This window comes from Hoplias malabaricus, chromosome X2 (assembly GCF_029633855.1).
Source record: "Hoplias malabaricus isolate fHopMal1 chromosome X2, fHopMal1.hap1, whole genome shotgun sequence".
NCBI classification, from domain to species: domain Eukaryota; kingdom Metazoa; phylum Chordata; class Actinopteri; order Characiformes; family Erythrinidae; genus Hoplias; species Hoplias malabaricus.
The window spans coordinates 7096569-7109701 of record NC_089819.1 but is presented as its reverse complement, the minus strand read 5'-3'; the positions used below and the strand labels follow the sequence as shown (position 1 = coordinate 7109701).

The following is a 13133-nucleotide window of genomic DNA, read 5'->3' as shown; positions in this document are numbered from 1 at the left end:
TAAGTTATTTTGTCTGAATTTAATGTACGTTACTTTGTAAAGATTTAATTTAATATTGTTTTAGTTGTTTTACGAGATATTGTCCAGCTCTAAATTTGTTCCATGCTGTTTTATATTTTTGCGCATTCAGGTGTATCCTGTATGTCCTGATTATTAATCAAAGAGGTTACTCAGTACTTGAGTAGTTTTTTCATTTAGTGCTTTTTACTTATACTAAGGTAATTAATTGGGTGACTACGTTTTACTTTTACTTGAGTCATATTATTGTAAAGTAACAATACTCTTACTTTTTACAATTTTTGTTTACTCTACCCACCTCTGGTCCAAAACAAATACATGAGAACATGCTGCCTAACACAACCTGCCCTCCTTCAGGAATGTGTGACGTAGATATTTACAGCTGGAATTCCCCATCATCTGATCAACACTTTTTTTTACTCCCTTTATCAACTGGTATTTCCCTTTCCTTTCTCCAGCCACTGGAAACAGAAACTCATTTTACTTTTTACTGTTGACCATTGTTTATTGATGAGTTCAGCCTAAAGCACAGGATGCAGCCTTTGTGCTAAATATACATGGATATACAGTAACGGTTAACAGTTTGGAATCAAGAAAACTAACACATTTACTTTAGGTACAAAAATTTGTGGAGATGTCCTCTACATTAAAGTGCACTCACTGTGGACTGAGAACTCTAATTATGCACAAAATTAACTTCCACACAAAAGTATGTCCAGAACATTCACCATGCTCAAGTGTTCATCTGAGATATATAAAGCCACCACCTTCTGCCAGCTTTCTGCTGTGCTGCAGCAGGACTTTGTTGGAGATCCATTCAAAACCTCTGGGATTAATTTAAGTGGCACAACAGTCAAAATGATATTTCAATGTATTATAATTCATTTTAAAACTTAAAAATAGTTATTTTTTCTGTTAATTTTATTTATTTGGGCCACTGTTTTGACTGTGACGTCACTGTCCAGCACGGAAAGGAAACCGAAACTGAACTAAGAGGATGATAAACGAAAACTAGGTCCTATTGGGTGGCACTGTGGAGGGGCGTGGCATAGTAGTTAAATATAAGTTCCTGATGTGGAGAGAGGACTAATTCATTAGCTTGAAGGAAGAGTGTTGTTCAAAACTCTCAAGACAGCATTAATTCAGGTAAGCTACAAATTTCATCTGATTTTAGATCATATTAATGGCTCTGTTAAACGACTTAAAATTCTGTGGTATATCTCCAAAGTGTTGTGGATAGGCTTTAGAATAAGTGAATTTAATAACTGTAAAGTGCCCTCACTGTAGGCAGATGTACAATTTTCACAGAAAGGCTTATAATGCAATGAGAGGCTCTAACACAGCAGCACAGGAAGTTAAAATCACTATACTCACTTCTAAACATACACTATTATGAATTCTCCCATCACTGTCCTGGGGATCAGTGGAACTGTTTTCTCTGTTATGATACAACTTCATTTGGTAAATTTAGGATGAGATTTTATCCTGAACTCCCGACTAAACATAAGGTGATAGATATGATGCTGAAATGTGGCAACAAACTTCCACTTAATACCCTAGATTTCCTGCAGAAATGTTGAATTAGCATGTGTCCAAACGTTTATACCTGGAAACCCCCAATAATCCAGTGTTAAATGTGCCCACATTATATTTATGGACTCTGGACTGAGCGCTGATTTTGAAGTTTTCTTCAGTAGTGAATAATACTCCATTCTCTCTCGCGCAGGTCATCTACCCGTTAAACCTATGGATCTGACTGTGACGCTCTTGGGCGGAGATTCCCGCAGCGTGAGCCTGAGTGCGGCTGCCACTGTGGGTGACCTCAGGCGCGCGGTGGCGCAGAGCTTCGACGTGTCCCCGTCGCGCGCGCGGCTCTTTACCAACAACGAACAGCCCGTGATCCTCGAGGGCGAGGACAATGCACTCAGCAGCTACAGCCTGAGATCGGGCTCGAACATCATGGCGCTGATCCTCTCGTCTTTCCAGGTTTTCGTCAAAAACGAGAAAGGCCAGGTGAGTTTAGAGCGAACAAAAGCAATCAGCAATAACAATAATGCCTGAATCAGACTACAAGATATGTTTGTGTTTCACGACGTTCAGGATGTCAGATTAGCGCTATTAATTCATGCTGTGTCTCTGTCGGGAGACTGGCAACACTACACGATGGACACGGACCATTCTCGGGGACAGAGGTTCTCTGGGAGGCGGGTCAAGAAAATGTAAATCACAGCTACAAAAGCGCTGTGTGTTACTGGCGGTTTTGTGTTCCAAAAAGAAGTAGAAGAAAACATAATTGTGGAGAGAATAGTCTGTGTCCTGCAAAGAGACCTTGAGTTAATTTATTAACATGTCAAGTTTTTGTCAAATTAACATTTCCTCAGTTTCGATTCTCTGACAGCTGCAGTAGCTGCCGCCCTCTTTTCTCTTCTCTGTGTTTACATATGCGCGCCACACAGCGCTCTGTCCTCCTATTGGTCATTGCCAAGGAACACGCTGTAAATACGTCAGACTATAGGCGAAGAGAGAAAACAAATTCGAACATGCTAGACTTTCTAGAACATTCTCACGGGGCGTCCCAGACATCGCAGATCTTTCATTACGTCACACTACACGACCGTTACTAGCCCCCGACTATCAAATTCGGCTCCGACACTGGAAATGTGTCGCATACGAAAAAATCGTACCAAAATCGGTCAAAAAGACAGATTAGCTGCAGAGACACTGACGTGGTGACACTGATGTATTAATGTGTGTTGGTTTTGATACTTACCCAGTAGGTCCACTTTCTAGATCTTAAGTCAGAGACAGTGTCTAATCAGTTTCTACACAGATTGTGTTGTCATCGCTCTGTGGTGGCCCTATGGTACTGTAAATAATTTATTTCATCTAACTGTTCCTGTCAAAAAAAAGTTTCCATAGCCTTGGAAATGGTAACTTTACAAGAAAAGGCACAATATAAATATATAAAAATATATAAATGTTTAAGTGCAACTGAATGTAAAGAGGTTTTCATCAGTGTAAGCACAGTTGATGATTATAAATGAAAATACCTGAAACTGAAACAGAAAAATGAAAATGTATGTTCTCTTATATAGGTGAAAACATATGATGTGACAGAGGAGGAGACAGTGGATGAGCTTCAGAGGAAGATCTACAACAAAGAACACACCCCTATTGACCAACAGAGGCTCATCTTCAGTGGAAAACAACTGGAAACTGGGAAGAAGCTGAAAGAGTACAACATCGAAAAAGGCAGCACCATTCACATGACTCTTCGTCTTAGAGGAGGATAAAGAAACAAAACCACTTGACACCACAAAGGAGGACATCTGCTGTTAGCCAGGGATCTTAAAATGGACTGTTTTTGCGAGTGTCAGACACAATAAGGTAGTAGTTATGTGTCTAACTTGTCTAACTAAATTCTAGTTATGTTAGAATTTAGACCAACAATGTAATGCAAAAATAATGTGCAAAATAATAAATAATCCAATGTTATATTTTAATATTGTACAGTGTTTAAATAATTATGTTATGCCCTAGAAATTACAAAAATTAAAATAAGTTTGCAGCAGTTACATTTTCACTTATATGAATGCTACATTCCACATTACATGCCTGCTTCTATTTCAGATTTACCATTCCATATAAAAGTGCATTATTAACCATAAATATTGTAGCAGTTACATTTTCACTTAAGTTAATTATACATTCTACTATGCCTGTTCAGATTTTTCATTCCATGTTGACTTCCTCAAGGTTGAAATACATGCAGCAGATTGGCTTCTTTTGTAATGTTTCTGCATTTACTTTTTTTTTTCTTTTTTTAAAGATTATAAATCTTTTAGAAGTATTATTAATAAGTTTGGTTCAAAAAAAGTTTTTTTTTGATGCACCAGCATCTTGTATTTTATTTATTGATAATTTTGTACATTATTAGTATAATTTATTGTTTAATTAATTTTATCTATTGGTTTAATGTCAGAATATACTTTCGAGTAATTATTGTAAAGCACAGAAGCCCTGCTTTGTGAGTTCTTATGATTTTCAAATGATGCTTTGTTTAAGTAAATTTTGTTTATTATTATGAGTATGTGCAACATTGTCATTATTAGTTAATCTTAGCCTTAAGAACACATCTTTAAAAAATATATACTGCCTGTGTTGCAAATATAGATCCTAGAATTTCTTCATAGTTCCTTTTAATAAATAAATTTGTTCCAACTCTTGACTTTAAGCAGTTATTTGTCAAATACTTGTCATGTCATTGCAAATTGGAACCTTTGATGCCACAGCCAAGAGTCCCAAAAGTAATCTATCTATCTATCTAACTATCTATCTATCTATCTATCTATCTATCTATCTATTTATCTCTCTCTCTCTCTCTCTCTCAGTGTGTGTAGCATGAATTGGTCAGTGGTTTTCTTCTCCAAGCATTTTAAGATGTTATGCAAAGTATACAGAATAAACTACAGTACCAGTCAAAAGTTAGGACACACCTTCTCATTAGTCGGTAGTGGAATAGGGCTATTCACTGTATAGAACTGTGTAGTAGGCGAGCAGTTCTCCACAGCTGTTCACTGAAAACCATTCCAGGTGACGGCCTCATAAAGCTGACTGAGAGAACACCAAGAGTGTGCAAAGCTGTTATCAAAGCAAAAGGGGGTTACTAAGCTGCCCCAGAGCATCATATCAATCTTTTCTAAGGGGATGGACCAAACACCTCTGTTCACAGTGGGTGAACCTTAAAGAATCTGAAAACCTTCTTTAGAAAGAATGTTCTACAACCTTTGGGATGGGTGCATTCTTCAGGGGACTTTTTTATTATTGTGTAACTGAGCAGGACAAACACCTGGTCTTTTGAAAGAAAAGAAACTAAAAATAACCTTGAGGACACAGAGTGAATATAAAGTTTCATACAAGTGTTCAGTATTTCATCATCCACCAGTCTCTTAAGGTGTTAAACACACACCAAAAGAGTTCACAGGAGTCACTGAATAATTCATAGTAAATGATTAATAATTGACAATACTGTATATAATATTGTAATTGAGAAATTCATAGTAGTGCTGAATAATTCTAGGATGTTAAATATTTTTCACAAGGTGCTAAAAATGCAGTACAAATTACTGAATTATTAATACCATCTGATTAGTAAATAACAGACACTAAATGATTGTGAAGTTTTAATTACTGTCTAATTAATCATTACAAGATACTGAATAATTTCATAATACTGCAGTTGTAATGAATGATTCATAATACAGAGTGGTGGTAAACTCTGATCTGAGTTTAATATTTTCAGTAAAAACATGAAAATAGTTCCATTAAATATCAAATAAATTATTATTAATTTTTATTAAAAGATTTACACATTTGACATACTGTAATAGTTTATCATCAGGAAACGTACAAAATAAACTGTTGTGCAATGCTACATACAGCTTTAGAAAGGTAATTAACCGTTAAAATTATTTCTCCCAGAGTAGCACTTTATTTGAAAAAAAAAAATTCATAGGAGGCACATTACTGAAGTAAAAAAAAAAATTCATTTCAAATATTTATAGTGATCTTCCATAGATGAGGATATTATTCGATTCCGTTTCCGAAGGCAGTGACTTAGTATGTGTTTAAAGGCACAAACTGGCTTAATTAGTTCTGACCTACTCTCTAAATCTTGGTCTACACTTTAGAATTGCTGAGAAAACTATTGAAAATATCTAGACCTGATGCATTTATATCTGTGATCTTTCTAAACATCTGCTTTTATTGATATCCTTTGCGTAAAGTTCATTTGATCAACAACTTAGATTAGTTTGTTCTTCCAATGTCAGTCTGCCAATAAAATATTACACTGTTTTAAAAGGAACAACACAATCAACATCACAAATAAAGCATTTGCAGACATTAGCTTTTCTGCAATGTCTGCATGTAGCGCTAAATATTTAGAGCATAATGTCTTTACCATAGTGGGGATTTAAACCCCAGTCTATTGCGTGGAGGACGGCTCTTTTGCTTTTCCACTGGCCAAATCTGGTACCTGGTCCTTGGAACTGGGTAAGTTTTCGAATCATGTAGAGCTGGACCCATGCAGTGGAAAAGCACCATAAGCTATACAACCAGCAATGTACTAAGAGGATGATGATACCACTGACAATCTTCTGAAAACACACTGTTCTCAACAGGTATTACTTAAATAAATGAATTAAGATTGCAGTTGAATGGTTTAGTTTGATTTCCTGCATGGGAACGGTACCTAGTCACAACTCTGACTTGACTAGACTGGAAGTTGTTTTGGGTAAAATTGGCAAGTAAAGTTTCTCTTTTCAATAAAGATCGCAATATATTCTATTAGCAGCCGAGCAGAACAAAAATGTGCTGAAGCTTCATAAAGACAACTTGATTTGTGAGTTTTCTCAGATGTTTCTGGTTTTAGAGTGTAAACCTAGATTTCCCTCCTATATTCTTATTTCCTGACAGAAGCGAGGTAGGCATACCAGAAGAGTGCGATCAAGTTTGCAAACAGCACTCGAAACTGAAAAGAGAGAGAAATGCATATAGTAAAATCAAGTAAAATGAGATACAATTCCACGACTGTATCCCAATACCCAGTGTTCCACTTATTCCCTACATAGGAAGCTGTGTAGGTCAGAGTAGGTCAAACCAAATCAAATCTTACAAAACACAAATTGTAATTATGCAGTGATTAAATCACTGATCATCACCACCATACACTACATTACTCAGAGGAAATATAAGTAATTTTTTACCACCAAAGAATCTGATATATCTGTGTCAGTAACAGTTGGTTCATAAAGGAGCAAGCTAATATTTAATACATATAAAATAACTACAAATTAAACATTTTATGCTGCTGAGTGCTGTTCCGTAAGGTACTGGGACACATATCTTTCCATTTATTGTGATATTCCTCACCTGCACAGGAACATAGTTGATGTTGATGAACTGGAACGGCGTCCAAACTTTCCAGTTCATTTTCAGTGCCGCCCAGTAACGTGTCTGAACTTTTTCCCGAAGATCTGAGACTGATTTACCCTGCGGGAAATAGAGTCAGGTTATCTAGGAGCTTAATGCTAATATATATTTTTAATCATACTAACATTGTGTCATTCCTCTCTTCCGCTGTATACTTATACAAAATAGACAATTAATAATTTTTAGTAGATACTGAATATTTCACAGCAGCTGATTAAAAAATGTCTGAACAACTTACACTTAACAGAGAATAATGCAAAGTGGTTAATGAATAATTCACTTTTACACAGTTAACGGAAGGTGATAGTTTCAAATTTACTTTAAAAATGAACTAAATATGTAGAGCATGTAGATACAAGACAATGGTTTGGTAATGTATTGATTGTAAAAACTGGGGACATTTACAACCTAGAACAGTGACACCAAGTTTCACAGAGGCAAAGCATAACAGTATCTCCTTTGTCATGCAGTTCCTAACTGAGTGACTGAGTAGGTATATATGTACGTATGAGTTAATGCATGTATACTGAAGATAAAAATGTTCTTTGGACCGTTCTCAGAGTATTTAAAATTTACCAGCTTATGAGATAATAACAAAAAGGTCCAAACTACACCCTCCCTCTTCGGGGGAGGCGTGTCCGTCACGAGAGAGTCGCAGACACCAGTCGAGTGAAGTTCAAAGCAAATCAAAGTATTTATTTAACAATACTGGATCCAGGAGAACTAACACATTGAGAACAGTGTGATACCCCTCCCAAGTGAAGATCTGACCTCTCCCCCATCTGACTCCAACAGTTATACCCCAGATGACGTATATCCTGGTGGTGAGACGTTTTCTGGCTGATTAGCGTATATTAATATGCATAATTTCACGTGTTAGTACTCAGCTCTTCAAGTGCAAGATTCAGGTGCCTGTTGTGACCCTGAAGACATTCATTATCTGGCCAGGCTGACAATGGGCCTCTCTTCCCAGCCCTCTTTTCCAGAGAAACTAAAATTTAGGGAGTCAGAAATGCACTTCAAGGCCACAAACAGAAGCTACAGATCAGCGCGTTGATCAGTACTGACCAACACTATGATGTCAGTGTGTTACAATCCTGGAGTGCACATCTGTTCAAGGTTAGACGTTAAGAATTAAAAATGTGTAAATATCAAGTTATCATGCCATATAGTGAAGTTAGCTTATAATATGTCTTTAGGAGTAATTATCATATGAGTTAGTGGTGCAGGATCAAGCAAAAATGTTTAACTACATGTGTAAGTAATACATAATGTAAATGCTGGTTAGTCATTCATATAAATGCATATAGGGTACAGGATTTCACACAATGAGTATGCTAATTTAACTAATCATCATTTAAGGATATTTGTCAACAAACACAAAGTAATAAAATTGTTTTCCCACGACAAGGCTCATTCTCAAACTGAGTTTAAACCAGCCACTGTGGACAGGACTGTTTAAGACAGGGCAATTAGTATGTAGCAGATATTTCGCTAAGACCCTAAGGAACTGCACTAACATGTGGACAAGGGGGTATAATATGTCGCCTTTAAGGAATTGGGCTTTAAAATGTCTTCAGTGAATTGTATGTGCTTCAGGGTCTTTTTTTTTTACCTCCAGAGCATTCATCACTGTGAAGAAAAGAAGGAGAAAGGCGGGAGCAAAGATCAGCCGCTCCAAAAACAGCCGCTTCAGAACAAAATTCGACTCAGAGGACGGACACACAGCCTCCAGCAACTGGTAGAAATAATGACTGATCGGCCCTGTGACCACCAGCCTGGAAACACCACAGAACACAGACACTGATATCTTCAAAACTGGTAACTGGGTTGAAGAAAAAACATTCTTTATTTTCAGTCAAATTCTGTGGAATGAGATTTTGAAGCCTAACTGTTGGTCCAATTTTAATTTAATTTCAGCACAGTGAGGAGTAGCTGAACACTTCAAATGTTTTGTGCCAGACACCACATGGTCGCAGGGTTTATAGTCTGCAAACGTTTAAATGTTGCAGCTAGTGATGTGTCGGTCGCGAATGAACCGGTTCAAAGAGCCGGCTCTTGTAAGTGAACGATGAGAGCCGGTTCCTGTCTAAGACCGAGCCATTTTTTTCCAAGGCTTGTCATTCAACCAATCAGAGAACAAAAAGCAAAGGTACCAATCAGCGAAGGGTTATACCACCAAGCGGGGGTGGCATCCTCCCCTCCCCTCCCTGCTTGGTGGTGTGTGCAGTGCTCGCACATGACAAACAGGAGGAAAGTAAAAAGGGAGAGCTGGAGGGAGAAAAATGCCAAGCTGCCTTCCAAAAAATAGTTGAAGAAAATGTTAAATCAGTTAAATGTTTGTCGACAGTTGTGGTTGTTTAGGGGTTAATCACTACCGTTGAATGCTGCTGTTTTGCACTTTGCAGATTATTTGTTTATTTTATTACCCAGAAACGGATGATTATTTAATTTTATAAGCTCTTTTGTAATACCTACCTTTTGGGTTCCATTGGCTGTATTTCAGAGTTTACAAGTGATTTTTTATTAAGGTGTTTAAATAAAAATACATAAAAATTTATACAATTGAATGTGTGAGTGCAATCAGTGAGTTATTACAAGACAGCCATAAAAACAATTGGCCATTGCAACACTATTTATTATTTTTAATATTGAACAATAATATTTTGTCCATATAGTCATGTAAAATGTAGGTAATATGGTTCTGTACCAGTGGAAATAAGTGGTAAAACAAAGAGCCATTTAGGAGCCGAAAGAGCCGACTCTTTATGAAGAGCCGAGCCAAAAGAACCGGCTCCCCAAAAACAGCCGAAATTCCCATCACTAGTTGCTGCACATTTAAAAGAGCAAACAGTCATTTCATCCAATGATGAGACCTTATCAGAGATCCTGTAGGAAAGCTAGTTAAACATGGCTGCCTCCAAGTGGCGGATACAGGCATAGGAGACATGGGAAGTCGCCCAGGGTGGATACAATTTGATGATTTTCGTTTTGAAATGAGAAAACGAAAAACAGGAGGAGCGTTGTTATCCGGTTTTTACTCTGAATTAAAAAATGGTAGAGGAACAGATTTAGGATTTAAAAACAGAAAATAATTAGCAAAGAAATTTTAATAAGAATGTGGTCTGTTTATTTTCTGGGGCTGTTTTCAGAGTGACTCAATGTGTTCTCTTTGACAGTTTGAGACTTATCTTCACTAGCTCACAAAGGCAGGCCTTGAACCATACTTTGGAATAATTTAAATTAAGATTTAAAGATGATTCCATAACAGTATCTTTGATTATGTTGCATGATGATGGGAAAAAATAGGTTCAGTACACTTAGAAAAACTGTCACTGTGGTGGTACCCTCAAGACAACATATTCTGTACCTTTAATTAGGGAACACATTTGTACCTTATTCTATTATTTTGTAGATTTTTAAGTTGTGTTGATTTCATACTTTCTATTTAATCTCCAGGAATTACATTATTTTTATTTATTATTCAGAGCTCTATAATGAAATATTACAAACATTTCTTTATCCTTCTTTTCCTTTTTCTAAGGAAAAACCCTGGATTTTAAAACCACTGTTGTACCTTTTTAAAGTACATTTAAACCGTGTACCTTTAGTGACCAATAATGTACCTCTACCATACCTTTGTTCCTGAGAGGGTAGTGCAAGGAGATTTTGGTCTAGAATGGCTTAGAGATTACTCAGATTCTTCTAAAGAAAAACCTTTCTTTTCACAGTCATGCAACATGGAGAACACCTTGCTGTTAAATATCCAAAATTGTTTTCAGAGTATGGTTCCAAAGCTGTCTGGCTGACCAGCCTTTCTGTACCCAGTGTGAGAGAGAAAGTCAACTGAGTGGATCCCACAGCACGTTTTGAACTGAAACAGACAGAACTTGGCACAATTTACACATCGCTTTGATCCACACTCACAGAAAACATTGTATAAACCACATTTTAATGTTTAATTCTGACTCTATCTGTTAATCTAAGGTGCTGTCCTTGACAGTAGCTCTGTGAAGGTTGAGAGTGGGGAAGAACAGTCCAAGTGAAGAAGCCTTGAGTTGCTCTGACCACAGCCCGCAAAAAATAAAAATAAATGACAGATCACTATATATATATATATATTATAATGCCACTGATCACTATACCCATATATCGCAAAGCGGATTGGTCCATGAAGATCCACTTCTTTTGTTGGGCGGCCTTTTTTAAGATTTCTCTTTGACTCTAAAGCTTGAGAGAGGAGGTTCCCGAGTGCTGATAGAACACCACTGCAAACAGAACAGAAGGGCATGTCACGGTAAACCAAATGACCAAATGATTTTGGACACCTGTCCATCTAGAGTTTATTTTATTTATTTATTTTAATTAAAAAGGTGTATTGTTTGAAATCCACAGGTGATGTGCAGAGAAGTATTTTAAGTTCACTTTTTTTTTGTGAAAATAAAGTTAAATGTACAGGCATGGAGGTAATTTTAAAAGACATTTTTAACTTTATAGGAATTGTATGATCTCACTGTTATATATCTCACTGTTCACTAAGCATATCAACTCGAAATATAACCATATTATAGTCACATGGCCTGCAGTTATATGTAATGTAACAAAATATATTATTTCTAAAAAAAAGGGAGATATTAGACAGTTAAAGTGTTCGTTTGGGACCAGAATAAAGTCTCAAGGTGTAAAGTTATTATTTTTTTTATCTTGCTACATGCTGCTCAACACAGCAAATGCTTTTTGTTATTTTTTTGATATTTTACAATGATAATTAAAAAAATAAAAAATAACAAAAAAAAAAACTCAACTTGTGCTGTTTTTAAACTTTGAAAGCTTTTTGTTTTTGGGCCAATCACCCTGTGGTTGAGCGTCTACCCCCAAGTGGATTGGCTTTTAACCCGTTGGTGAAACACTGGCCTGTTTCCCCAAAAACAATATAATGTTTGAGCAAATCTTTATAAAGAGCTCGAGAGTTGCGCATTGGACGAAGAACAAGTCGTCCAACATCAGTACAGTGCTCTCATGACCGAGTGTCATCAAATCACCACAGCCCCGCACCAAAATCTATAACCTGCCCATGAGTAACATTAGCTAAGGAAATTAACTTTCAATCAATCAGCCCGAGCTGTCCTTATAACCACACAGAATTTGATAATTAAGTAACTGCAACGCCTGTTACCTATGCATGTATTATACTGATTATGAATTTGAACTCAAGTTTCTGGTTCCACCTTAAGTCGTGCAGCCGTTACAATGAAAGTCCTGTGCCATTTAAGGTGGAATTAGAATAAGAAGCTGGTGACTTCAGCTCGGTTTTCGCGATCTTACTGGCTGGTACTGCTTTCACTACGTCATAATAACATTATTCGAATTACAAAATTGGGAAATCGTGTTAATATTCAGGTTAGACCCATAATAAAACAAACATCCACCGCAAACCAAAAGCTGGACACTGACCTTGTGACAGATTTGGTGATAATCGGATATTTCTTTAATAAAATCAGATATTGTTGCAGGAGTTTAGTGGTTTGAGCCGGATCTCTGATGAGTACACTTCTTGTTGACATTTTGAACTGACGTTTTAACGAAACTACATGTGAACAAGGTCTTAATATGAGGAAAAGAACGTGTTGTAGGGGTGGTGAATGAAGAGTGGGTCTGTTCCGAATAGTTCACTTGCTCCCTATACACTTCCTAGAGAAATGTAATCCCACGAGGCAGAAGAATCTCTTCTGGGAGGGCTGCACTAGATGTTGGAATATTGTTGCGATAATGGCCAAATACAAACATTTGCCATGTTTAAAACTGAATTATTAGTTCTGCTACGTTCCTAAAAGCCCTGGGATTAACTTTCTACCACTGTAGCTCACTCAGCCACCCAGAGTTCTCATTTCATTTCATGCACAAGTTCATTCAATATCTGTAAGCGCTTATCCAGTTCAGGGTCGCGGTGGGTCCAGAGGCTACCTGGAATCATTGGGCGCAAGGCGAGAATACACCCTGGAGGGGGCGCCAGTCCTTCACAGGGCAACACACACTCGCACATTCACACTTACGGAAAATTTTTAGTCTTCATGCACAAGTTGTATCTGCAAAACATCCAGAACATCTAAACATCTTCACCT

The 13133-nt window shown here is 37.0% G+C and overlaps 2 protein-coding genes across 2 annotated transcripts; one reads left to right on the top strand and one right to left on the bottom strand.

Moving 5' to 3' along the window:
• Positions 1 to 1121: 1121 nt before the first annotated feature.
• Positions 1122 to 4234, top strand: LOC136676313 (uncharacterized). Its single transcript, XM_066653212.1, has 3 exons — positions 1122 to 1164; positions 1745 to 2031; positions 3114 to 4234. The coding sequence occupies exons 2-3, from the start codon at positions 1765 to 1767 to the stop codon at positions 3309 to 3311; spliced, it is 465 nt and encodes a 154-aa protein (XP_066509309.1). The 5' UTR covers positions 1122 to 1164; positions 1745 to 1764; the 3' UTR covers positions 3312 to 4234.
• Positions 4235 to 5318: 1084 nt separating this feature from the next.
• On the bottom strand, positions 5319 to 12658 carry LOC136676312 (peroxisomal membrane protein 2-like). Its single transcript, XM_066653211.1, has 5 exons — positions 12466 to 12658; positions 11157 to 11279; positions 8627 to 8789; positions 6952 to 7071; positions 5319 to 6550 (listed from the first exon to the last, which is right to left on the bottom strand). The coding sequence occupies exons 1-5, from the start codon at positions 12573 to 12575 to the stop codon at positions 6482 to 6484; spliced, it is 585 nt and encodes a 194-aa protein (XP_066509308.1). The 5' UTR covers positions 12576 to 12658; the 3' UTR covers positions 5319 to 6481.
• Positions 12659 to 13133: the final 475 nt, after the last annotated feature.